This window comes from Tamandua tetradactyla, chromosome 15 (assembly GCF_023851605.1).
Source record: "Tamandua tetradactyla isolate mTamTet1 chromosome 15, mTamTet1.pri, whole genome shotgun sequence".
NCBI lineage: Eukaryota > Metazoa > Chordata > Mammalia > Pilosa > Myrmecophagidae > Tamandua > Tamandua tetradactyla.
The window spans coordinates 11,443,561-11,469,780 of NC_135341.1; the positions used below are offsets into that span (position 1 = coordinate 11,443,561).

The 26,220-nt window shown below is 35.1% G+C and overlaps 1 protein-coding gene across 2 annotated transcripts in view; it reads left to right on the forward strand.

Annotated features, from left to right (window-relative positions):
• Positions 1-26,220, forward strand: part of RYBP (RING1 and YY1 binding protein) — a 105,673-nt gene that overhangs the window by 35,448 nt on the left and 44,005 nt on the right. Inside the window, exon 1 of one of the 2 annotated variants that reach the window (XM_077128696.1) lies at positions 521-26,215. The exons of the other annotated variant lie outside the window; for it this stretch is intronic. Coding sequence (XP_076984811.1) covers positions 26,169-26,215 — 47 coding nt within the window. The 5' untranslated portion in view covers positions 521-26,168. Of the gene's footprint in view, positions 1-520; positions 26,216-26,220 lie in introns of those variants that run through there. 2 annotated transcript variants of the gene reach the window in all.

Genomic DNA, 26,220 nt, shown 5'->3' on the forward strand with positions numbered 1-26,220 from the left:
TCTATTAAAGAGTAGGCTTTTCATTATGCTGAGTGAGTCTAGCCAAAAACTAAAGGAAAAATACTGTATGGTCCCACTGATGTGAACCGACATTCGAGAATAAACTTGGAATATGTCATTGGTAACAGAGACCAGCAGGAGTTAGAAACAGGGTAAGATAATGGGTAATTGGAGCTGAAGGGATACAGACTGTGCAACAGAACTAGATACAAAAACTCAAAAATGGACAGCACAATAATACCTAATTGTAATGTGATTATGTTAAAACACTGAATGAAGCTGCATCTGAGCTATAGTTTTTGGTTTGTTTGTTTGTTTGTGTCTTTTGTTTTTCTTCTTTTTCCTTTTTATATATATATATTTTTTTAATTTATTATTATTATTATTTTTATTTTTTTCTCTATATTAACATTCTATATCTTTTTCTGTTGTTTTGCTGGTTCTTTTCCTAAATCGATGCAAATGTACTAAGAAATGATGATCATACATCTATGTGATGATATTAAGAATTACTGATTGCATATGTAGAATGGAATGATTTCTAAATGTTGTGTTAATTTCTTTTTTTTTTAATTAATAAAAAAAGAGTAGGCTTTTGGACTGATGGATTGTTCTTTAGAGTCAGAATATCTCTAGCATGTAGACAAATCAGACTTTTTTCTGTAGTTCTGTTCCTGAGAATGTATAGTTTGACCCTCAGTTTAGTGAAATATTTGCATGAAATTGTGTAGTTTTTATTGTATATGAATGAACATATACTTAATTTTTGCCACTGGCTGTAATTAGAATTAGAGAAAACAAGGTTTGTTTGACCTCTACTTCTGCTTTACAGCAGAAAGCAACAGAAGAGGAATGAATGCAGAACAATTAACAGCCAATTTCCAGTTGTGTTATATGATTTAGTATTTCTTCACCTTATCTCAGAATTTATTTTAATCGCTAACTTTAGTATCCTCAAGTCTCCACACAGACACACACACACATGACCACCATACAAGGAAATCAAACCTTACAGTTTTTTTTTAAAGGAACTCATAGCAAATTAAAATTGATTTATTCAACTTTCCTTTGTTTTTGGCTTTTCAAGACCCAGTACTCGGGTATAGTGAAATGAACTGTACCACCTCCTGTGCCCTGTTCCATGGAAACATGGATAATGTGAAGTAAGAAAGAACTAAGTAGATAACTGACCTGTGAGTAAAATCAGACTGGCTCTTTTTTTTTTTTCCTTTCATATTTTGTGCTAGACATACAATCTTTGAGAACAGATACAATAGTGAAGATAAGGAAGAAGAATAGGATTATCAGTAATGTACTTTAGGGAATATGGGAACAAGCATAGTGACCTAGAAATTATGCAAGGTTGCATTCCAGTGTGAACAGAGGCCAGATTTATGATCTCTTCAGTAATCAGGATAACCAATTTATGCCTTGGTGAAACCCTGGCTGTATAGATTGTTTTTGAAGATATACACCTTGTAATTTATGGGGTGTACTTGGGTGTGTGTAAGGGTAATGATGGTATTGATAATTAATTTTCAGCTAAAATGTTTAGGATCTATTGCCAATTAAAAGTGCTCATGAAGAAAGAGCATTTTGGAAATACTTATTGACTAGTGGGAAAATACTTGGCTATAAAATATATGATTTACTTATAGGCTTTCTGGAATACATCCTCAAAATAGTACTAAACAACTAGATTTTTATCTTATTGATTTAAAAGATAAAACAGTAAAACTTGTCTAAAGGCAAGTTTGTAGCTTAATGCATAATTCCTGTATTAAGAAAAAGTAAAAAGAACAATACTGCAATCAAGAGAAAAAAGCGCAGCATTTTGCCTTCTTTAATTTTTTTCCTGCGTTATTAAAGTATAAGTGGCATATAAAAACCACATTAAATATTAAGTATAACCTGGGGAATCACCCTCACAATCAAGATAATGAATATATCTGTCACTCCTAAAAGTTTCCTCCTGCCCTGTGGTAATCCCACCTTCCCACCCCTTTCTGTTCCCAGGCAGCCACAAATCTGTCACAATAGATTAGTTTACATTTTCTAGAATTGTATATAAATGTAGTCATATAATATGTACTCTTTTTTTTTGTTTTAGCTTTCAGTCACTATGCTTATTTGGAGATTCATCCATGTCTCTTCTTTAAAAAAAAAACAGTCTATTTGAATAGTATTCAATTGTATGGATATTCTCCAGTTTATTTATTCCTTTATCAGTTGAAGGACATTTGGGTTGCTTCCAGTTCTGGGTTATTATAAATAAAATTAGTGTGTACGTTCATGAACATTTCTTTGTGTAGACATACAGTTCCCAATTCTCCTGGATAAGTTCCTGGAAATGGAATGGCTAGGTAATATGCTAGGGGTAACTTTTTTTTTTTTTTAGAAACTGTCAAGCTATATATCTAAGTGGTTGATCATTTTAAATTCCCACCAGCAATGTTTGAGATTTTCAGTTGTTCCACACCCTTACCAACATTGATATGGTCAGCCATTCTAGTGGATGTGTAGTGGTATTTTGTTGTAGTTTTAAATTGCATTTCTCTAATAACTTGTTGATGTTTTCATGTACTTATTTGCCATCTATGTGTTTTCTTTGATTAAATGCCTTTTACCCATTTTTAAACTGGGTTGTTTCTGCTAGTATTGAATTGTGAGAGTTCTTTATTCTAGATCCAGATTTATGTTATACCAAATATTTTCTTCTAGTCTGTGGCTTTTCTTTTCATTTTCTTGAGAGTGTCTTTTGAAGAACAATGCTGTTAATTTTTATGAAGTCCAATATATTAATTTTTTATGGATTCTGCTTTTTGTGTCAAATTTAAGAATCTTTACCAAACCCATTGCCACAAAGATTTCCTGCTGTTTGTATGCCTAGGAGTTTATGGGTTTGCCTCTTATATTTTGAGTTAATATTTGTATATAGTGTGAGGGGGTGAGGTAGGTTCGTTATTTTGCCTATGAGTATCTAGTTGTTTCAACATAATTTGTGAAAATATTATCGCTTTCTCATTTGTCTTGGCAATTTTGTTAAAAATCAGTCCACTGTATATGTGGGTCTCTTTCTGAATCCTCTGTTTTGTCCCATTGATCTGTGTGTTTTTCTTTGTGCCAGTACTCCTGTATTAATTAATGTAGCTTTATAGTAAAGTTTTGAAGTCAGGGAGTGCAAGACCTCCATCTTAGTTCTTTTTCAAATATATTTTGCCTATTTTAGGTTCTTTCCATTTCCATATAAATTTTTTTTATCTGGTGTATTGCAACCTTACTAAACTCAAATATTAGTTCTGGTGGCATTTTTGTCCATTCTGTAGAATTTTTTCCATAGATGACCTGTTTATGAATTAAGACAGTTTTACTTATTTTCTAGTATGGATGTCTTTTATTTCTTGACTTATCGCACTGGCTAAAACCTCTAGTACAGTGTTAAATAGAAGCTGTAAGAATAAACATCCTTGCACTGTTGCTGATTTTAGTGGGGAAAACATTAAGCAAAAAAATTTTTTAATCCCTGCATCTGTCAATACAATCATAATGTTTTTCATAAGTAATAAATACTGAATTACATGTGTTGATTTGGAAATTTTAAACCAATTTTGGAATGTTAAACCAACTTTTCATTCCTGGGATAAATCACAATTTTTCATGATGTATTATCATGACAGTAATCCATATTGAATTATTTTAAATGAATGTTTGCATTTATATTCATGGAGGATATTGATCTATAACTTCCTTATATTGTAATGTATTAGGTTCTGTATTAGGTTCTGTAGTTAGAGTAATATGGCTGTCATGGAATAAGTGGGATGTATTTCCTCTTCAATTTTCTGAAAGAGTTTATGGAGAATTGGTATTGCTTCTTGTGTGTGTTTGGTAGATTTCACAAGTACAGCCATTGTGGGCTTGGTGTTGTCTTTGTATGTAGGTTTTAACCACAAATATCAGTAAGAGTACAGAGGTTATTTCTTCTTGAGTGAGCGTTAGCTGTTTGTACCTTTCAAGAAATTTATCCATTTTATTTGACGTAGTTGTTCATAATAGCCCCCATTATCTCTTTAATACCCAAAGAATTGGTAATAATGTCACCTCTCATTCCTCACTGCTTAATTTGTGTCTTCTCTGTTTTCTGATGAGCCTGGGTTATCATTTACTGATCTTGAAAGAAAAATATTTTGTTTTATGGATTGTTCTTACTGTTTTTTCTATTTAATTAATTTCTTTTCTGATATTTGTTACTTCCATTTGTGTAAGTTACAGGTTCACAGTTCTAAGCCTATAAAATTGTCCAAACTAAGGCATCCATTGAAAGATACCTTAATTCAAGGAAGGACGATGTGTCAGGAACTCCTCTGTCAGCTGGATAGTCATGAAGCTGTCATCTGCTGGTCTCTTGCTCCTGGGCTCCATTGCTTTCAGCCTCTGTTCCTGTGAGGGTTCCTCACTTTGCTTTTCCAGGGCTGACCTTCATCTCTTGGCTTTCTTTGGCTCTCTCCAAGTTCTGGCTTTCTTAACATCTCATGGAGACATCTACTAGGCTCCAAGCATCTCCAAATATCCATGTCTCTGTTCTCCAAGTTTCAACATCTGTGTTAGCTCTGACTCTCTCTCTCAGTGTTTCCTCTTTTAAAGGATTCCAGTCAAGTAATGAAGACCTGATTGGAATGGGCAGAGACGCATTTCCATAGAGATAATCTAATCAAAACTTTCTGACCTGCAGTATTGAATCAGGATTAAAGCATGGTGTTTCTGGGGTACATAGAAAATTCAAACTAGCACAACATTATGTTTTACTTCTGCATGTGTTGTAATCCTCTACAATGTATTCTTATGAATTTTGCTTTGAAAAATCCGTCTTTAGAAGAGATTTTAAGAATATAACAACAGTCATTTTTTTTACATGGGCAGGCACTGGGAATCGAACCCTTGTCTCCGGCATGGCAGGCAAGAATTCTGCCTGCTGAGCCATCAGGCCTGCCCAACAACAGTCTTTTGTGACTACTTTCATTTGGCGTATTTTCAAAGTTCATCCATGTTGTTGTAGTGTGTATCATTCCTTTTTATGGCTTGATGATGTTCTGTTGAATAAGTATGCCACATTTTGTTTATCAGTTGATGGATGTTTTATCTCCTTTTTGCTATTATGAATGCTGTTGCTATGTATGTTTGTATATACATTTTTGTATGAATATATTTTCGTTTCTCTTGGGTATATACTTAGGAGTGGAGTTGCTTGGTCAAATGGTAACTCCTGTGTTTAGCTTTTTGAGGAACCACCAAGTTGTCTTCCAAAGTGGCTGCACCATATTATAATCTTCACCAACATGACATGATGAAGGTTCCAGTTTCTTGAGCCTTGCTGAATTTGATGTCCTTCCTTCTCATAAATGTTGTATTTTTACATGTATATATATTTCTTGCCTTTGAATAGTATGCAAATGGTATCAAACACTATGTGCAATTTTTTTTACCTTTAAAAACTTTCTAATTGTATAAAATATGCATAACAAAAATATTTTTAACCATTTCGCTTGGGTAGTTCTTTGACATTAAGTACATTCTCAATACATTGTAATTTTCACCACTATTTATTTCCAAGTCAAAACTTAAGCTCATTTAGTAATAACTCCCCATTCCCCCTGTTAACCACTGTTTTACTTCCTGTCTCTATGAGTTTGCTTATTCTTAGTATTTCAAATAAGAGGAACATATAATATTTGCCCTTTTCTGTCTGGCCTACTTCACTCAGCATGATTGTCTTCAAAGCTCATCTGTGTTGCAGTATGTACCAGATACTTCATTTCTGTTTGCTGCTGAATAATATTCCATTGTATAATCTACCATATTTAGTTCATCCATTTATCTTGGATTTTTTCCACCTTTTGGCTATTGTGAATAATGCTACAATGACCGTTGGTATAAAATTCCTTTTCCAGTTCTTTGGGGTATTTACCTAGGAGTGTAATTGCCAGTCATATGGTAATTCTATGTCTAATTTTATAAGAAAAGACCACCAGACTTTTCCATGGCAGCTGCACCATTTTATTTTCTCACCAGTAGTGTATGAGAGTTTATTTCTTTGCATCCTTGCCAACGCTTCTTATTTTCAGTTTTTAAAGTAATAGCCATCCTAGTGACAGTAAAGTGGCATTTCATTGTAGTTTTAGCTTGTATTTCTTTAATGATTAATGATGTTGAGCATCATTTCATATATTTATTGTCAATTTGAATATCTTTGGAGAAATGTGTATTCAAGTTGTTGGCCCATTTTTAAATTGGATTGTCTGTCTTTTTGTTGTTGAGTCGTAGGAATTCTTTGTATGTTCTGGATGTTAAGGGTTTCCTAATTTTCTTCCAGTCTGTAGGTTGTCTTTTCACTTTCTTGATAATGTCCTTTGTATAAAAGTTTTTAATTTTGTTGAAGACCATTTTGCCTAGTTTTTCATTTGTTGCTTTTGCTTTTGGTGTAAAACCTAAAAATTCGTTGCTTACTACAGGTTTTGAAGTTATTTCTCTATGTTTTCTTGTAAGAGTTTTATCGTTTTAGCTATTGTTTTTAGGTCATTAGTCCATTTTGAATTAAATTGTGTAGATTATGAGAGGTAGGGATCCACATTCATTCTTTTGCATGTGATTCTCCAGTTTTCCAGCTGTTGTAGTTTGTCAGCTGCCAGAATGCAATATACCGGAAGCAGAACAGCTTTTAAAAGGGAGAATTTATTAAGTTGCAAGTTTGCAGTTCTGAGGCCGTGCAAGTCAATAAAAATGTCCAAACAAGGCACCAATAAGAGCCTACCTTCACTCAGCAAAGGCCGATGGAGTTTAGGACTTCTCTCTCAACTTGAAAGGCACATGGCAAGCATGGTGATGTCTTCTAGCTTTCTCTCCAGGCTTCTTGTTTCATGAAGCTCTCTTGGGGACATGCTCCTTCTTCATCTCCAAAGGTCTCTGGCTTCATGGGCTCACGTGGTTCTCATGGCTCTCGTGGCTCTCAAGCTTTTTTCCAAAATGCTTCCTCTTTTAAAGGATTCCAGTAAAGTAATTAAGACCCACCTGGAATGGGCGAGCTACACGTATTCTGTGGAGATAATCTGATCGAATTTTCAGCCTGCAGTGCTGAATAGGAATTAAAAGAAAAGGTTGCTCCCACAAGATTGGATCAGGATTAAAATATGACTTCTCTAGGGTATATAATCCTTTCAAACCAGCACACCAGCACTACTTTGAAGAGACTGTTTTTCACCCATTATGGGGATTAGGCACCTTATTTGAAAATAAGTTTTGTCATAGATGTATGGCTTTATCTCTGGATTATCAGTTTTAGGCCACTGGTTTATATATATATTTGTCCTTGTGCCAGTACCACGCTGTTTTAATTATTGTAGCTTTATAGTATGTTTTGAAGTCAGGATGTGTCAGTCCTCCAATTTTGTTCTTTTTAAAAATGGTTTTGGCTATGCAGGGCCCCTTGCAATTCCATGTGAATTTAAGGATCACTTTTTTTTCTTCAAGGAAGTCCTCTGGAATTTTATTATGAATTACATTGAATTTGCAGTTCTTTTTATATGGTATTTGATATCTTAACAATATTAAGTGTTCCAGTGCTTGAACATGAGGTATTCAAAGGAAAGACACCTTTATTTTGGTCTCCTTTTAGCAATGTTTTGTAGGTTACCATTTGCAAGTCTTTTACCTCTTTATTGAAATTTATTCCTGCATAATTTTATTTTCTTATATGCTATTTTAGATTATTTTCCTCATTCTCCTTTTCAGATTATTACAGGTATATAGAAACCCAACTGACTTGTGTATGTTTGCCTTGTATCCTGCAACTTTACTAAATGCGTTTTATTAGTTCTAGTGGCTTTCTTGTGGATTCTTTGGAATTTTCTATAGATAAAATCATGTTACCTGAGAATATGGATAGTTTTACTTCTCCCATTTCTTTCTTTCTGATGCCCGTTTGCTCTGATTAGAACTTTTCAGCACAATGTTGAATAACAGTGGAGATTGTCAAGTTCATGATTTTAGGGGATTAAAGGGATTTTTTTGCCTTCATTCTATTGAAGTGTATTATACTGATTGATTTTCGTATGTTGAACCATCTTTCCATTCTTAGGATAAATTTCATTTCGTCATGATATATATTCTTTTTTTTTTTTCACATGGGCAGGCACCGGGAATTGAATCTGGGTCCTCTGGCATGGCAGGCAAGCATTCTTACCTGCTGAGCCACCGTGGCCCGCCCATGATATATGTCCTTTTAATATCTGTTGGATCCAGTTTGAAAGTTTTTGTATCTGTATTCATAAGGGATTTTTATAATTTTCTCATGTTGTCTTTATCTGGTTTTAGAATCAGGATAATGCTGGCCTTAAATGAGTCAAGAAGTAGTCGCTCCTTTTTTGGGAAGTTTGAGGATTGGTGTTATAGCTTTGAGTTACAGTCTGGTGTCCTGTTATTTCAACCTGAAGTACCTACACCCTTGCCTTTTTGTAGAGCAGGTCTCCTAGTGAACTCTTTTAGCTTTTGTATATCTGTAAATGTCTTAATTTCTCCTCTTGTTTTTTGAGGATAATTTTGTCAGATAAAGAATCTTGGTTGGTAGTTTTTGTTTTTTGTTTTTTCTTCTTCCCTTTAAGGATTTTGAATAGGTCATCTCATTGTGTTCTGTCCTTCATGGTTTCTGGTAAAAAAAAAAAATCTTTTAGTCTTATTGGAGGATCCCTTATATGTGACAAGTTGCTTCTTTCTTCTTGCTTTCAAAGCCTTCTGTTTTGGGATTTTGACAGTTTTGCACAAATGTATCTTGGTATAGATCTCCTGGAGTCTGTCTTGCTTGGAGGATCTTGAGCTTCTTGGATGTGCATATTCATGCTTTTCATCAGATTTGGGAATTTTTTGGCCATGATTTCTTAAAATACTGTCTCTGCCCCTTTATCTATCTCTTGCCCTTCTGGAACTCCATGATATGTGAGTTGGTTTACCACAGGTTCCTTGGGCTCTATTCAATTTTCTGCTTCTCACACTGAATAAGTTCAATTGTTTTGTCTCCCAGTTTGTTGCTTCTTTCTTCTACCTGTTGATATTTGTTCTTTAATCTGTGTAGTTAGGTTTTCAATTCTATTACTATACCTTGCAACTCCACAATTTCTGTTCACTTCCGTTTTCTAATTCCCATCTCTTTGATTTGTTCAGACAAAATTTTTTGACTTTCCTTTAGTTCTTTGTGTATGAGTTCCTTTAGCTCATTGGCCATTTAACATTTAAGATGACTTACTAATTGTTCCAAAGTATTAACATTCCTCAGGGATAGTTTTGGCAATTTTTTTTCCCTGTGAATGGGCCATACTTTTGTTTGTGTGCTTTGTAATTTCTATTGAGCAGTGGACGTTCTGGGTATTATCTTGTTACAACTCTGGAAATCTAGTTCTCCCACTCCTGATGTGGCTAGGTTTTTGTTGTCATTATTGCTGCTGCTGAAGTCTGGAGCCATCAGTTTCTAAACTATTTTGCTGTCAAACAGAACCAATAGATAAAAGAGGGAGAAAGAATAGGTACTGCCTCTTTAGTGCTCTTCTTCAGCTTTTGCCTGAGGTAGGATGGAACATTGGCTGCCCTCTGAGCAGGTCCTCCCCAGTGATCTGAAGTAGATAACCAGAAGCTGTGATCAATGATCACACCACACAATCCAAATTTCTTGCTCTTGTTTTTGAAAGATATTTCCACTGGCTATAGAATTTTAAATTGATGGTTTACTTCAGTACTTTAAAAATGTTACTCCACTATTTTGAAGCTTTTATCATTTTTCTTGAGCAGTCTGCTGTCATTCTTTGTTTCTCTCAAAGACTTTTTTTTTCCTCTAGCTCCTTTTTCCTTTACCACTAGTTTGTTTTTTCTCCTTACACTGGCAGATTTTCTACCTACCACTGGTTTTCAGTAGTTTGATTATAGTGGGCATTGTTGTAGGTTTCCTCATGTTTCTGTTTGGAGGTTTGCTGAGCAGCATTTTTTAAAAAAGTTAAACCTCATATTCTATTAGGAAATAAATGATTGAATTTTTATGAAATGAGAGTGTTAAATGGTCAAAATACAAATTGGCTTCTCCAATATAATTTCTCATCTCCCAAATCTTCCTTCCAGAATTGACCTTGAACACATCTCTAATATGTTACTTATATACACTGAATCTGTGACAAATTTTATTGTCAGGTTTTATTTATTAAAGTTTATTTAATTATTCCAATTCCCTTCCCCTTCCCTCTTCTTCGTTTCTTGGGACCCCCTAATCTACTTTAGATTTCTTTTCCTTAATTTCAGGTTTTAATGCCAGTATTGCTAGCCTTGTTTAAACTCTTTATTTTTCTTTCAGTTCCTTGTAGCTTTTTATCTAGCCAAACCTGAAATATTACCCATTTTAAGCCTAAATACTTGAGCAAAAAAAAAAAAAAACAATAGCAGGCAAACAAAAAAGCAGCAAGGAGCTTTTTTAAGCTTGTATCTCCGGTGTGGCTGGGATCTTGAATGAGGTAAAATTTTAGTTCCTCTTGCATAGTTTTATTTGATTTATTTTTACATATGTCTACAGTAGCCACTTATGTACATAAGAAATACATGGAAAATATTTTCATTAAATGAAATGTAAGTGATTTTTTAATTTCTGGAGAAAACCCCACTATCTACTACTTTGATGCGTTTTTGTGAACTCTTCAGACTTCTGTATGCATCCATTCATTTCCTATTTTCCACATATATTTAGTTTTATGTAAAATGGACTTGTGCTTATTGTTATGGATGTTTTTGCTTTACTGTGATAACTTTACACACTGATTAATGTCATCAGTTTTAATGGCTGCATAGTTTCTGCTTGATTTAGATTTCTTAATCAAACCCTTATAGATGGGTATAGTTCCGTCTATATTAGATAAATGTTATAAATAAGTTATTAAAAATAAATTTTAGCTGCTATATACAGTGCTGTGGTTATCATCATCCTGTTGTATGCATATTTGAACCTTTGTGTGAAGATTCTTCTCATTTCATAGCTTGCTAAGCTAAACCCCTGTACGATTTTACATGTTTATGTTCCACCCTCTCTTGGTAAGCCTGCCCATTTTTGCTTATATGTAACAGTACCAGGGATTGCCTTTTCAACTCAAGTGCAACTTCAACACAGGCTTCGTTGTTGAATTTTCCAGAAAATTAGTAATTTTTATAGACAGTAACTTGGCAGTCTAGTTAAATGCTAAGTCAGTAGTATTGGTGGCAGTGGTTACACATTGTCTTAGTGTGCTTTAGTTTCTGCACCTGGCTATCTCACATTTTTGATTTGCTTCCTTTTGTTTCAGCTTTTATCTTTTGTCTTTTTAGCATAAGTTCACAATTAAGATCATTCAACATAATCTAACTCAACCTGTCTGTTATAGTTCATTTGAACAATTGAAACACAGGGAGCCCAAAAGAAAAAAAGAGGTCCTTTAATCCTGTATAGATTATTGTAATGCCTGAATACATCCTAGAGTATATTAAGCAGATAATCAAAAAGTATTCACAAAGTTTCTTGAGGGATGGAAGAAAGAATATGAAACTATTAAACCTTATCATCAGGGAATCCCTTGATACTGTGTCAAACTTTAGGGACACCCAAATTAATAGGCCATACCCTTGATCCTGAGGCTTACTCTTGTGAAGCTTATGTAGGTAGTGGAGAAGGTTAGACTACCTATAGGTATGCCTAGGAATTACTTCTGGAGGACCTCTTTTGTTGTTCAGATGTGACCTCACTCTCTCTAAGCCCAACTCTGCAAGTGAAATCATTGCCCTCCCTTCTACATGGAACATGACATTCAGGGGTGAAAGTCTCCCTGGCAGCATGGGAGATGACTCCCAGGGATGAATCCAGCCCTGGCACCATGGGATCAACAATTCCATCCTGACCACAAAGGGGAATAGAAGTGTAACAAAGTATCAGTGGCAGAGAGAGTTCAAATAGAGTCCGAGAGGCTACTCTGGAGGTTTCTCTTAGCGAAGATTCAGTTAGATATTGCTACCTATCATAACCTTCCAAACCCCAACCAGGACCATTCCAGCCAGTCCTAAAGAATACCTAGGGCAATATATAACATTCCACAAGGGTTGCACGCACTAGTGTAACTTTCCAGAAGCCTACAACTTCCAGATGGGTTCCTGGACCAGGTAAGAGGGCCAGCTTCTCCAGAACATCAGATAACTCCGTCTCCCTACCCCAAATTATTGACAGACCCTTCCAACATGAAAAAGTTAGAATGGCCATAGCCCAAATACCCCTAAGGACAGGGATAAGAAAGATCAAAGGTGATGATAGAGCTATATAGAGAAGATAGGATTTAACAAATGAATATGGTTACTGAATCATTAAATTGGTATTTCTTTTAGTCTCCAATAGCTTAGAGCAGCTAGAAATAAAAATCTAAAATTGTGGAATTGTAACCCATGTCAAACTCAAATATGTTCTACAGCTTATTGTGGTGCTGTGCTTTGAAACGTGTTGATTTCTTGTTTATATTGCTTTTTTGTATATATGTTATTTTTCACAAAAAGGAAAGGAAAAAAAGGTGATTGTTGTGATAAAAAATATTTTAGTCTTCTAGCCTGCTATATTCTGGAGCAGCTAGAGGGGAAAATCTGAGAGGATCGTGAGGTGGCTCATGACAAACTCTGGGATCTGTCCTGTCACTTCTTGTTGAGGAGTGTTGTGAAAACTATTGTTTTTTTTTTTTATTTCTTTGCTTTGTTTATATGTTATATTTTACAATAAAAAAGTAAAAAAAAATCATTCGACAGCTCTTAAAAGTCAGAAATTGTAACCTGTCAAATACAAATCTCTGCCAGCCATGTTTACAAACCATACCTTGATCCACTTTGTTGAACAGGTGATATCCCTCTTAGAAATCTGGGCAAGATTACAAATAACTATTAGAACAACCAGTGATTATATAAGATCAAAAGGGCTATGCCTTAATGCCAGCCTCTTTGAGGTTTCTTAGCCATCAGTGTAGGTTTATGTTGAAGGGACTAGAGCAGTTTGAGGAACCATAGCATTATCAGGCCAAGAAGAGTTAGAATCCTTTACATTGCACCTGGCAACTGTTTTCTTCCTCCTTGGGAAAATTTCTCTAGAAATGGACTTTAGAGAAAATTTTATGTAATCATTTTATCTAAGAAAACTAAAATCCTGTGAGGTTAAGTTACTGGCCCAAGATCTTGGAACAGGGAGAAATAATAGAGCCTAGACTGCACTTCTTCTAGTCTTGTTCTCTTCACATGAAATTATACCACCTCTCTGACAAATTAGTCAGTAGGAATATATGGCCAATGGTATTGCTGTGGACTTTGCAGTATGATTGCTACTGTGCTGTATATTTCCGTTTCCTTTGCTTTAGAGAAATAGGGGGTGTGCCTCATTTCCCTTCCTTTCCCCCATTGTCCAGGTTTCTTTGTTTCAGAATTGTGACAGACATAGTAATGAAATAACTATCTCTTCTTAATTTCCAACTCTCCCATTTTCCCGTGTAGACACTTCTGATACATTCTCTTTTACAGTCCCTAACCAGAGACTTCCGGTGCTTATATATTATTTTAGGAAGTCTGTAATTTGGTTTTACTCACTGTTCTCAAATAGCAATTTGTTGGATAGGTAAACTTTTTATTTGATGAGTGGCATTGTGGTATGAACTTCTTTCCCTTGACATAAATTTCTGTTCTTCTGCTCACTAATTTCCCCTAGTAGAAAGTATGTGTGAATGTGGTTTGGTGATTTTTTTTTGTTACCCATCTGTATCACATCTATAGCACTTGCTCTCTGTTTAAGATTTCCTTTGTTTTTGAAATCCTTTCATATTGATTATTTTTCATAATGACTTTCTTTGTATATAATTATGGACCACTTACAGCACTCTGGTTTAAGTGGAATGCTTTGCATGTCTTAATCCTTTTTTTGAAGCAAATCTAATTGCTTGTACATTTCCGTGTGTTAGAAACAGATTGTATAGTAACGTGAAACATTCAGTCACCTTGCTTTGGTTACATGAGGTTCTTAGAGTTCCATTTAGAAGTAAGTGATAAAAGTTTTCAAATGGAAAACTGAGATCTTAAGATTTTAGTAAAAATATTTAAGAAAATTTGAGAATTTTTTTAAAAGTCAAGTTTATTGAGGTATTTAAAATAGTAAACTTCATTCTTTCTAGATGTACAGGCCTGTGAAATTTTTTTAAAATTATGAACAACAAACAAACATACAAACATTCTTGACATGGTTACAATCAGTGGCTCATAATATCATCACATATTTGTGTATTCATAACCATGATCGTTTTTTTTTTAACATTTGCATCTCTCCAGCAAAAGAAAGAAAAAACTCATACATGCCACTCCCTCTCATTGACCACTAGTATTTCATCTACTCAATTTATTTTAACCTTTGTTCCCCCTATTATTTGTTTATTTCTTATCCATATTTTTTTACTCATCTGTCCATACCATAGATAGAAGAAGCATCAGACACAAGGTTTTCATAATCACACAGTCACATTGTAAAAGCTATATACAGTCATCTTCAAGAAACATGGCTGCTGGAACACAACTCTACAGTTTCAGATACTTCTTTTTAGCCACTCTAATAAACCATAAACTTAAGAGTGAGTATCTCTATAATGCATAAGAATAACTTCCAGGATAACTTCTTGACTCTGTTTGAAATCTCTCAGCCACGGGCGGTTTATTTTGTCTCATTTCTCTCTTTCCCCTTTTGGTTGAAAAGGTTTTCTCAGTCCCTTGATGCTGAGTCCCAGCTCATTCTAGGATTTCTGTCCTACCTTGCCAGGGAGGTTTACACCCCTGGAAGTCATGTCCCATGTAGTGGGGAAGGGCAATGAGTTTGCTTGCCATGTAGGCTGAGAGAGAGATACGCCATGTCTGAGCAATAAAAGAGGTTCTCTGGGAGTGACTCTTAGGCCTAATTTCAAGTAGGCTTAGCCTGTCTTTTGCAAGAATAAGTTTCATAGGGCCGAACCCCAAGATTGAAGGCTATCGATTTGGTTGTTCCTGCTGCTTGCGAGAACATCAGAAATTCTCCAGATGGGAAAGTTGAATGTTTCGTCCCTTCTCCCCAGTCCTCCAAGGGGACTTTGCAAGTACTTCTTTATTTACTGCCCACATTATTCTGGGTTCTATCAGGGCATCACACTGATCTGTACAAATCAACAAGATCTCATGCCCTGTTCTAGATTCCATGCATTTAATGGTGTTCAACTAAACTAACCATACAAGTTAAATTAGGTAATGTGTTACCCAGAATATAAATTTTGCACCAACTAAACATCTTTCCCTTCGGTCTTACACAGAAGTTGTAGTTTTAAAATATGGATAATTTATTTTACCCTGTATTTTGATATACCTTAATCCTATCCAGATAAGCTTCATTCATATCTCTAGTCGAAGTCTGATCCCTTTTTCAACTTTTTAAACAGTTTTGTATAGAGTACTGCTGACTTTCATAGCTTCAGAGCTTTAACTCTGATTTGGGTGTCACATAAATAGTCAAAGTTTCTAGAGATCAACCAGGTTATATACAAGCAGCTCAGTATCTCAGAATTTAGAAATAATAGTTACAGCTCCTGAATATATGTGACTGTTGTAAGAGCTTACAATCTAGGACCTTTTAAATAGACCCCAACCTGATAACCCATGCTCTCAACTTCAGTTCACTGAATTCTTACATGATAGTTACTTCATATGATTGAAGTATGATAATATTTGTCTTTTTATTTCTGACATTTCATTCAATACACTGTCCTTAAGTTTCATTCACCTAGTTGCATGCCTCACAACTTCATTCCTTCTTGTGGCTTCTCAGTATGTTGTATTTGTACACCACACTTCCCCCTTCCATTCCTTAGTCATTGTACTCTTAGGCTGCCTTCATCCATTGTGAACCATGAACACTGCTGCCATAAACATCAGTGTGCAAATGTCCATGTCCCCACACTCAGTTCCTCCAGATATATACTGAGCAATGGGGTTGCAGGATCATATGGCAACTATGATGCACCTAGCCTCCTGTGGAACTACCCCACTGCCCTCCAAGGCGCTGTAACTCGACAGTGAATAGTTACACTTGTTTTTCCCTCTTCATTTTTAAACAGTTTAAGTTGCATATCATACAATCCAACATAAGTAAATAGACGTAAGTAGGCAGGTTTTTAGGTTAGATACCTTTAAGTGGAATTGCTGGATAGTAGGATATGGGCTTTTTGAACATTATTAAGAATTGTCAAATTGGTCTCCACTAAGTGGTTTAACACAACAGCAGAATCCCTGTTTTCTTATTACATAACCAACACTTGGAGTTGATAAATTTAAATTTTGTGGAGAAGGTTTATAGGATATTTTATTGTTTTAATTTACACTTGCCTATTTATCAAGAAATTTAAACTATTTTTCATTTATTTCTTAGTTATTTAAAGTGTCCTGAATTTATTAACTGTGTTATTGGAACTTTGAAGAGCTTTAATCTTCTGGACATAAACCCTGAGTTATAATTTATATTTCTGCATTTGTTTCTTTTGGTTCCTTACTTTTCCTCTTGTATCTTCTATCCTTTGTCTTTAATCTGTTTAGTTCTGTATGCAAAAGGGACTCAACTATGTACCCATATTTCTTTCTATTCTTATTATTACTATCAGGTAAATTATGATTTACAAATGGCTTTTTTACAGCTGCTTCCTTCTTAGAAATGGGGAGAAAGGTTCTCTGCTCCCACCCATGTGATCCTCCTTTTCCCTGCAGCTGTCCATTCCTTTTGAAGACCTACTGGGTGCTGCCATCATGTCACCAGGTTTGAGGACTTGATCTTTGCAGACTAAAGTGGAGACAATAGCCAAGATAAAATGAGGCTTCCAAAGAAACTGAGGTTTAGGCAGAATGGCAATTTATTATGATACTTTTTTCCAGTAACCAGAATGCTCACATATCTTAACAGATGCCCTTGTTAGATATCAAGATCCTAAGAAACTGGGTTAGTGATCTGAATTTGCTGGGTATAGACCAAAAGGGGTACATATATATACATGTATTTTATAGTCTTGAAAGCATCTTTCTGTCTGTAACCACATTGTAGAAAATATCTCTCTGATTGATGAGATTGTTCTTTTTTCTTCTGTGAACATCCACCTCCAAAGATTGTTTTATGCAACTTGGCATGAAAGTTTTAAGTGCTGAATTTCTTTCCCACCCTTTCCTCTCTGGTTTTTAGGAATCAGTAGTTAATAATAGATTTTGATTACAACTTTTCTTAGGTCTACTTCTGTTCAGGAAAAGGCTTTTGTTCAATAAAGACAGATAACATTGTAAACTAAAATATAATTCAGCCTCAGAATATGTGATACCTTGGCTTTGTATAGTAATAATAGTAACAGAGATACTTTTGAATTGACTTTTTTTTTAACTTTCTTAAAAACTTTATTTCTTAAATGTAGTTGTAAGAGGTAATATGGAGAGATTTCATATACTCTTCCCCCAGTTTTTTACGTAACTAGTACAGTTTCACAGCTAGGAACATTGATATTCAGTTTTTCCCAGTTTTACCTGTACTCGTGTGTGTGTGCACATGCGCACTTTTATCCTTTTGTGTAGTTCACATGACCACCACCACCACCCCAGTCAGGATACAGAATAGTTCCATAATAAAGAAGCCCTCATATTACCCTTTTGTGTAGCCATAGTCACCTTCCCCATGTAAACCCCTGTCAACTACTAATCTTTACCTGTATAATTTTATCATTTCGAGAGTGCTGTATAAATTGGAATCATACGGTGTATAACCTTTTGACATTTTCTTTTTTTCACTCAACATAGTAGCTGTTTTAGTTTGCTAAAGTTGCCAAAATGCAATATACCAGGAACAGGCTGGCTTTTAACAATGGGAATTTATTAGTTTACAAGCTAACAGTCCTAAGTCTGTGAAAATGTCCAAATGAAGGAATCATCAGACAATCTGACTTGTCACATGTCAAGGCACATGGTGAGATTGGCTGGTCCTTCTCTCCCAGGTTTCATTGCTTTCAGCTTCTGACTGTCCTGTCTGTGACTTTCTCTCTGAACCCTCCTATCATGTGTCTTTCTCTCTCAGCTTCTCGGTGAGTTATTCTCTCTCACCCTCTTCTAAAGAACTCTCCAGTAAGACCCACCCCAGGCACACCTCTACTAAAATAACATAATCAAAAGGTTGCACCCACCACAGGTCTGTGCTCACAGGAATGGATTAGCTTTAGGAACATGATCTATTCTGAGGTCCATAAACTTCCAAACCATCACAATGATTTTAAGATCTACTTAAATTCTTTTATATATTAATAGCCTGCTTTTAATTGCTGAATAAGATTTCATGGCATGCTTTTAGTTTCTAGAAACATCATATAAATGGAACAATGCAATATGTACTCTTTTTATTTGGTTTCTTAAAATATTTTTGAGGTTCATCCATATTGTATGGATGCTGCATACATGTTTTTATTGTTATGTGTTATTCCATTGCATGGATAAATGATATTTTATTCACCAGTTGATAGATATCTAAATTGTTTCCAGTTTTTGTTATGAATAATACTGCTATTGAACATTTATGTGGATGTGTTTTCTTTTCTCTTCAATAGTTTACCTAGGAGTTGGATTCCTAAGTTGTATCATAGCTATTTATGTTTATAGCTTTTAAAGAAACTGCCAAACTGTTTTCCAAAGTGGTTACACTATTTTACATTACCATCAGCAATGTTTGAAGTTCCCAGTTTCTCCATGTCATCACTGACACTTGGTGGTGTTCATCTTTGAGTACAGCCTTTCTAGTGGTTAGGTTACATAATCTCACTGTGGCTTTTATTTGCGTTTCTCAAATGACTAATGTTGAACATCTTTTCATGTGTTCATTAACTGTTCTTTGTGCAAATATGTATTTTACCCATTTTAAAAATTGGGTTTGTGTCTTTTTATTTAATTGTAAGTTTTTGCTATATTTTTGAACATATATGTGTCTTTTCATTTTCTTATCAATGTATTTTGAAGGGCAAAGACGTTTAATTTTGATGAAGTCCACTTTATTATTTTTCTTATGCACATGTATTTTTTAAGAACTGCAGTTTTACTAATGAAAGAATGATGTATATATTAGCGATTTTTAGTCTGTTTCTAAAACCATGTAGGATTCTTTCTTCGTTTTTTAGTTTTCTTGCCTTGTTTTGTCATCTTCATAATCAAAAGGCAGCACAGTGATAATACTTAATTGAAAGTGAACCTCTCAGGTGGATTTTGAGATAGGTAAAAAGATTATTTGAATACTTATCCTTAGCACTTCCACGCACCAACGGGTTTTTACAAATCTCACCTTTTAGAACTGTTCTCAATTTGGGCAGTGTGTAAACGTGTGGACCACATGCATGTAAGAGATTCTGGTGTTGAAGATCAGAAATTACAGGCACTTCATTCACCTCTCAGATCATAACACAATTAAGGAGCGTGTTCCTCATTCGTATGCCTATTTCTGCACGTGAAAGGAGTTGTATATTTTTCTTGCTAAAAAGCAAGAAATGACTTAACTAAAAATTTAGTGGTGGTAGTTAAGAAAAAAGTTAATGGGAATTTAGTTGGTCCTTCACTGAAACACCTCTTAAAAATGAGGGGATTTTTGTGAGGTAGAAAGTATATGCAGCATTTGGAGTGTTAGTGAAGTAGTGTGTTGAGCTCTTGTGCAAAATCATTCCTATTAGAGAATTAGCTGTGCCTATTTTGGAAGGTATATCCCTTCAGTGTTTTGCATTGTACACAGTTATATGAAGGTTCATCTTGTAGACATGGAATGCCTGCTTTTGCAGACATTTAGTTTACATACATTTTCCCCAGCATAGTTGATGCACAGATGTGTTATATGGGGGAAAGTGTTTTTTTTTTTTAATTAAAAAAAACAACAACAAATGAACAAAAACATTCTTACATATGATCATTCCATTCTACATATATAATCAGTAATTCACAATATCATCACTTAGTTGCATATTCATCATGATAATTTCTTAGAACATTTGCATCAATTCAGAAAAAGAAATAAAAAGAACAGAAAAAGAAATAAAATGAAAACAGAAAAAAAAAGGATTGTACATATCATACCCGTTACCCCTTCCTTTCATTGATCACTATCTAGTATCAAACTAAATTTATTTTAACATTTGTTCTGGGGGGAAGTGTTTTAACAATCATGTTATAATCTCTTAAACCTCTGTTGTCTTGGAATTTGCCTGAAATGTTGGATTTTAAGTAAATGTTTTAAGCTTTCTATGGTGATGGGTCCCACTGTGTTAGCTACCCACTTTTGGTGAGACTGCAGTTAGCAAAGCAGCATGGAGCTATGTATTGGTAGTCTGACCTCTTACCAACCATAGTCTAATAAACTGTATGGCTACGGTGCCTCCCCCACCTTCCCCCCCCCACCCTCAAAGTTGATTTGAATGCTTTTCCTTAGTCACAAACCAGGAAACATATTTTGTAGACTTGAAGAAATATGCACAGTGAAGCAGCAAGTGGTAGTAGAAACCAAATGATTAGATAACTTCAGTAGAAATGTTACTCCCTCATATCCCTTTTTTGGTTTTCTTCCCAAGAAGGTTTACTCTCATTTAGCTACGTATTTAATGTATGGTTTAACTATGTTTTCTTCACTATATTTTGAGCTAGTGATGGATTTTACTTTTCTGTTTTTGAAAAATATAATCTTATACACATAGTTATCATCCTCTGAAGGAATGAGGAAGGAAGGGTGTTGGAAAGCTCTGAGTAGGTTTGGAATTCCAATTAGAACAGAAAACTTGCCCTAGGCTGCTTTGTTCCACAAAAGCATAATGTAAATCTGCTAACAAATAATGGAATCCACTTGGTGCAATGTAGAAAAAATTTTTGAATTATCTGTTTTCATTCTCACACTGTTAGTATAGCTGCATAAGGATTATTGGAACTCCTGACACTTTTGAGTTACTCCAACTTCACTTTTACCTCTCTGTAGATCTTGGCCTTTATAGCTGCCAAGACACATTTGTTGTTGTGGTCGCCAATGAAGTGGTTTCATGGGGCTTGGAGGGATCCTTTTTGACGTTAGTTTCTGGAGGTAAACATTGAGATGATTTATGAATCGGCTCAATCAACTTTTATTTTTGCGATTTGTTGATCTAGAAATTGTCATCTGGCCTGAAGTTGATTGCTTATTCTTTTTACTATATACAAAACAGATTTATCTATCGAGTTTAGAATGTACTTTGAAATTTCTAAGTAAATCATAGCAAAAGATAAGTAATAACCACTATTAAAAGTGGATTTTAGTAGTTACACCTACAGCATAGTTACACCTACAGCATAGTGAAAATAAAGTAACTCATTTTCTTTTTTTATTTTGAGCCACGTAAACAAGTCAATTCCTATTTTGTTTATTCTTTCTGGTAAAGCAAAGGTGCAGATGGGCCATAAGATGTTATGAACCTTGAGTTTCTAAAATATCTTCTTATAGACTCTCCTTAAAGATGGACTTTGTAATTTTTTTTTGCATGGGCAGTGTGTTGGTTTGAAAGTAAGTATGCCCCCTAAGAAAAGTCATGTTTTAATATAAATCCCATTTCATAACGGTAGAATAATCCCTGTTCAATACTGCATATTTGAAACTGTAATGAGATCATCTCCCTGGGTGATGTGATTTAGTTAAAAATGGTTATTAAACAGGATTAGGGGATGACATGTCTCCACCCATTTGAGTGGGTCTTGATTAGTTTCTGAACTCCTATAAAAGAGGAAATATTTTGGAGAATGAGATTCAGAGAGAGCAACACTATGAAGCAGAGTCTACCAGCCAGTGACCTTTGGAGATGAAGAAGGAAGACGCCTCCTGGGGAGCTTCATGAAACCGGAAGCCAGGAGAGAAAGCTAGAAGATGATGCTGTATTCACCATGTGCCCTTCCAGCTGAGAGAGAAGCCCTGACTGTGTTTGCCATGTGCCTTCTCACTTGAGAGGGAAACCCTGAACTTCATTGGCCTTCTTGAACCAAGGTATCTTTCCCTGGATGCCTTTGATTGGACATTTCTTTAGACTTGTTTTAATTGGGATATTGTCTCGGCCTTAGAACTGTAAACTAGCAACTTATTAAATTCCCCCTTTAAAAAGCCATTCCATTTCTGGTATATTGCATTCTGGCAGCTAGCAAACTAGAACAGGCAGGCACCAGGAATCGAACCCAGGTCTCCAGGATGGCAGGGGAGAATTCTGCCTGCTGAGCCACAGTGGCCTGTCCGACTTCGTATTTTTTTTAACTTTAAATTATTATTATTAAATTAGATGTATGTAAGTTAAATGTTCTTAGCCCATTAAGAACATGTTTTGTTTGTTTGTTTTCTGGTAGCAGTAGTAACCAGAATCTCTCACAGACTAGAACAACAATGTCAAAAATTTAGTAAGCAAATCTAAAAGTATTTTCAGGCTTGAGAATGTTGACAACTAGATGAGCTTATTTATTAGTATAAATGCTGTGTTTAGGAAACATTATAAAGTAGTGCGTTTTCTTTCCCATCATTGTGATTATTGGAGGAAGACCTCCATTTTACCCATTATAAAGTCCTTCTGAAATGGACAGTCCCAGGAAGCCTTGGGCTGTGTTATCTCTAAAAGGCTCAAACTTACTAGATTTCATCAGTTCTTCCCTCTGAATCCTCTTAATTTGTAAGTAGTGATTTTTTAAGCTTTGTTTTAAATAACAAGTAAATCTAAGATGCTTAGCAGTTGTATTATTTGCAAATATTTTATAGGATAGCATTAGCTATCTTACTATTTCCCCACTCACCTCGGAGGAAAACACAAACCAGCCATGAAAATTTCTCACTGTTGACTAGAGAGAGAGAGAGAGAGAATTATCAAAATGCAAAGTGATTTTCAGATAAGAGCACAAACCTCAGATTGCGTTTTCTATACTGCTTTTTCAGTACTGAAAGAACTACAAAGAGTTCTTGTACCCAGCAGGGTTTCTCAACCAGATTCTAAGACAATTAAGCCCTACTACCCTAAGACTTCCATTGTAGATAATGAAACCTTCTCTTCTATAAGTTAGGTACCATTTTTGGGAGGATTGAAAAAATAATCTCTTAACGTATATTTTTATGATCTGTGACTCAGATAAGTAGCTCTGAAAGCTGTGAATCTAGAAGAGTATATAGTAATATAATCAGTTCTCATGCTAATACATGAGTGCAAAAAGCAAAACTGACTAGCTATGTCCTGAATATTTTGAGTTTTTTATAGTTTTGGGTCATAATCTGCAAAAGGGTAAATATAATATCTACTTGCTTGGCATTGTGCTTAGCCCAGTGTAAAGAGGCTCATTAATTTTTTTTTAATGTTGTGATGAGAAGTAATAGTTAAGTTTTGTGTTGAAGCTCCGTCTGTTGGATGAAATTCTGAAAGTAGAGGAAACTGTTTTGGAAATTTTTAATTGCTAAGTTTATAGAAAAATTTAAAAGTCCCACTACAGGAAGGGAATTGATTTTGAAAAAAGATGCTTTGTGCATGAAAAAGTGTTTTTGCATTATTTCTCCCAACCCTGACATTTATAAGTTAATACTTTAAACATAAGGGGATACTATTACATTAATGATAATAGTAGGGTGAACATATTTTCAAGAATGCATGCTCTGTAAAAAGAAGAATTTTTATTGGAAAATCTTTTTAAGTCGTCCATTTTTCAAAGTTTTGTTTGGGAAAGAAATAAAAATATGTATGAAATTTATCTTAAATAATTCCATCAAGAGGTGGAATGGCATGTTCTTGTTCATGGATTTCAAGAAAAGCATTTCATATATGTTTGAAGATTTTCTTTTCATTCAGTATAAATTCCATGTGATACCCTGTGTATTAGACTGACAATTCCACATTTGTTACGTAGTTCAGACATAATTTCAAGTGTTCAACCTCTAGCGAACTAAGGGAGCAAAAGCATTAAGTAGCCCAATAATTCCATTCTCACATCAATCTCTATAAACCCTGGTCAATGAAGGCTGTACAAGGTAGCTCAGGAGAGATTTGGGGCATTGAGTGGGATGGATAATGAAAAGTACCCTCTGGCATTAATGTGTGAGATTCTTTCATTGGAAAATGCCTTCAAATAATGGAATGATTTGCATTGGTCCAAGTTCATCTTAGAACAAAAGTTCTCGGAAAGAACTAATTTTACTTTTGTCACTTGTTCATAAAATAACCTTAGCTTTAAAATAGAGAAGGTGAAAATTGTATTGCGTCCTTTACTTTTGAGATAAATTTTGGTAAACAAATCTTGATTTTTCCCCCATATGTAAAATTGCCTGCTTATGTAAAAATCACCTTATACTTTAAACTTTGGCATATCAAGAATATGCAACAGCCTAATCATGAGCAGATGCATGGATAATACAAAGTAGCTAGTAAAAGCTAAAGTTATTCATAAGATACATTTATAATTTTGAATTATTATAAACATTGCCCATCCTTATTGATCTTTTGAATTGTGTGTATATAACCAGTGTTTGGTGGAATCTTGTTATTAGAGATATCATTGGCCTGCAATTTTGTTATATAACCAAACACAAGCTTTGGTCAAGGTATATTTACTTATATTCAGGCAATATTAATAGCTTAAGTATTGACCTGTATATATATTTTTTTGACCTGTATTCTTAAACCTGTAATATGTCTGCAAACTTGTGAAACAATTTTGAATGTACCCTCTACCCCCAATTTCTTGGGATTCCACTGTTTGAAGTTCTCAGTCAAATTCTCAAAGCTTTTTGCCTGAAACACAGCAAGCAAATATGGGTCATATGGGTTTTTTCTCTCTTCTGCTTTTTTTGTTCACGATGGGGTTAGGGGAAAACTGCTGTCTTGGGCACAAATCACTCACCCTCTTCATGGATTTTACTACCTCTTCCACAATCTAAAGTTTTGATTAGAGTATTCAAAACTGAACCACTTTCAAAGGTGGCTTTATTATTCCAGTGGACTCTCATTTCAGTTTTGAAACAGGGTTGCTTGTTTCAAAGGGTGTAAAAAAAATTGTGTGGTTCCTTGGATTTAGGACTTTAGATGCATTTGTTCATCTCAGCATTTGGGTTAAATCTAGGAGGAATCCATGTGGGGAATGCATAGTGGTATAGAAGGACTGTGAGACACAGATGGGTATTTCTGGAAAGCTTGTTGGAAGACCTAATCTTAAGGTAAGTGGTTCTCTACCTGGACTTTATAGTAGAATCGACTGGGGAGTCATTTAAAATACTTTTGCCAAGGTAGGCCCCATCTCAGACCCTTTGAATTGCTATCTCTATTGGTGGGCCAGAATATCGGTATTCTTTAAAGATTCCCCAACTGATTCTAATGTGCTGTCACATCTGAGGACAAGTGATCTGAAGGTGAATGTGGTTAAGAATCAGTGATAGGAATCCGGAAGGATTGCCTATGAGGCTAGCTGTTTGTGTAGTATAGTAACTTGTACATATTTTGTTTACTCTCTCAGCACATTCCTATGAAGTATTTAACTTATTCAACCTGCAAGTGAGTTTTAAGTTTCCTGTTATATAGTATAGGGGAGTTAGAGTCATCAGATACATGACGTGTAAATAACGGTGCCAGTCTGTTTCCCTGCCTGCTATTCCTGTTTCATTGTATAGCCCACTTTCTGCAGATCAGCCATAGTTGTCCTCTTGTAGTCAACAGTGTATGATTTTTCTTTCCCACCATCCCTGGTTAATGTTTGCATTTCCCTCACTCCATTCGCTGTATGTGTCTGCAATTAATAGGATCTCAAATGCTTCTCTTTCTGAGATTGGAGAAAATGTTGCTGACAGGAGCAGTCCTCGGGAAAACTTTGAATCAGAGTTTGAAGTAGAGAGGAAGAGTGGAGGTAGTGGTGTGTGGTTGTTAGATTTGAGAGTTTGGAGGTTGAGGGTAGTGGGAAAAGGTGTAAGTAGCCAGAGTTATCTGTTTAGGGCATAGGGATTATGGTGAGAAACGGCATGCATCAGTAATATCGGTATCAAATTGTGAAATTTAGGCATTACTTTTATAGGTAATCGAATGAAGTTGAACATCTTAGAGGACGGATCAAAGCTGCGTTTTACAAGGTATA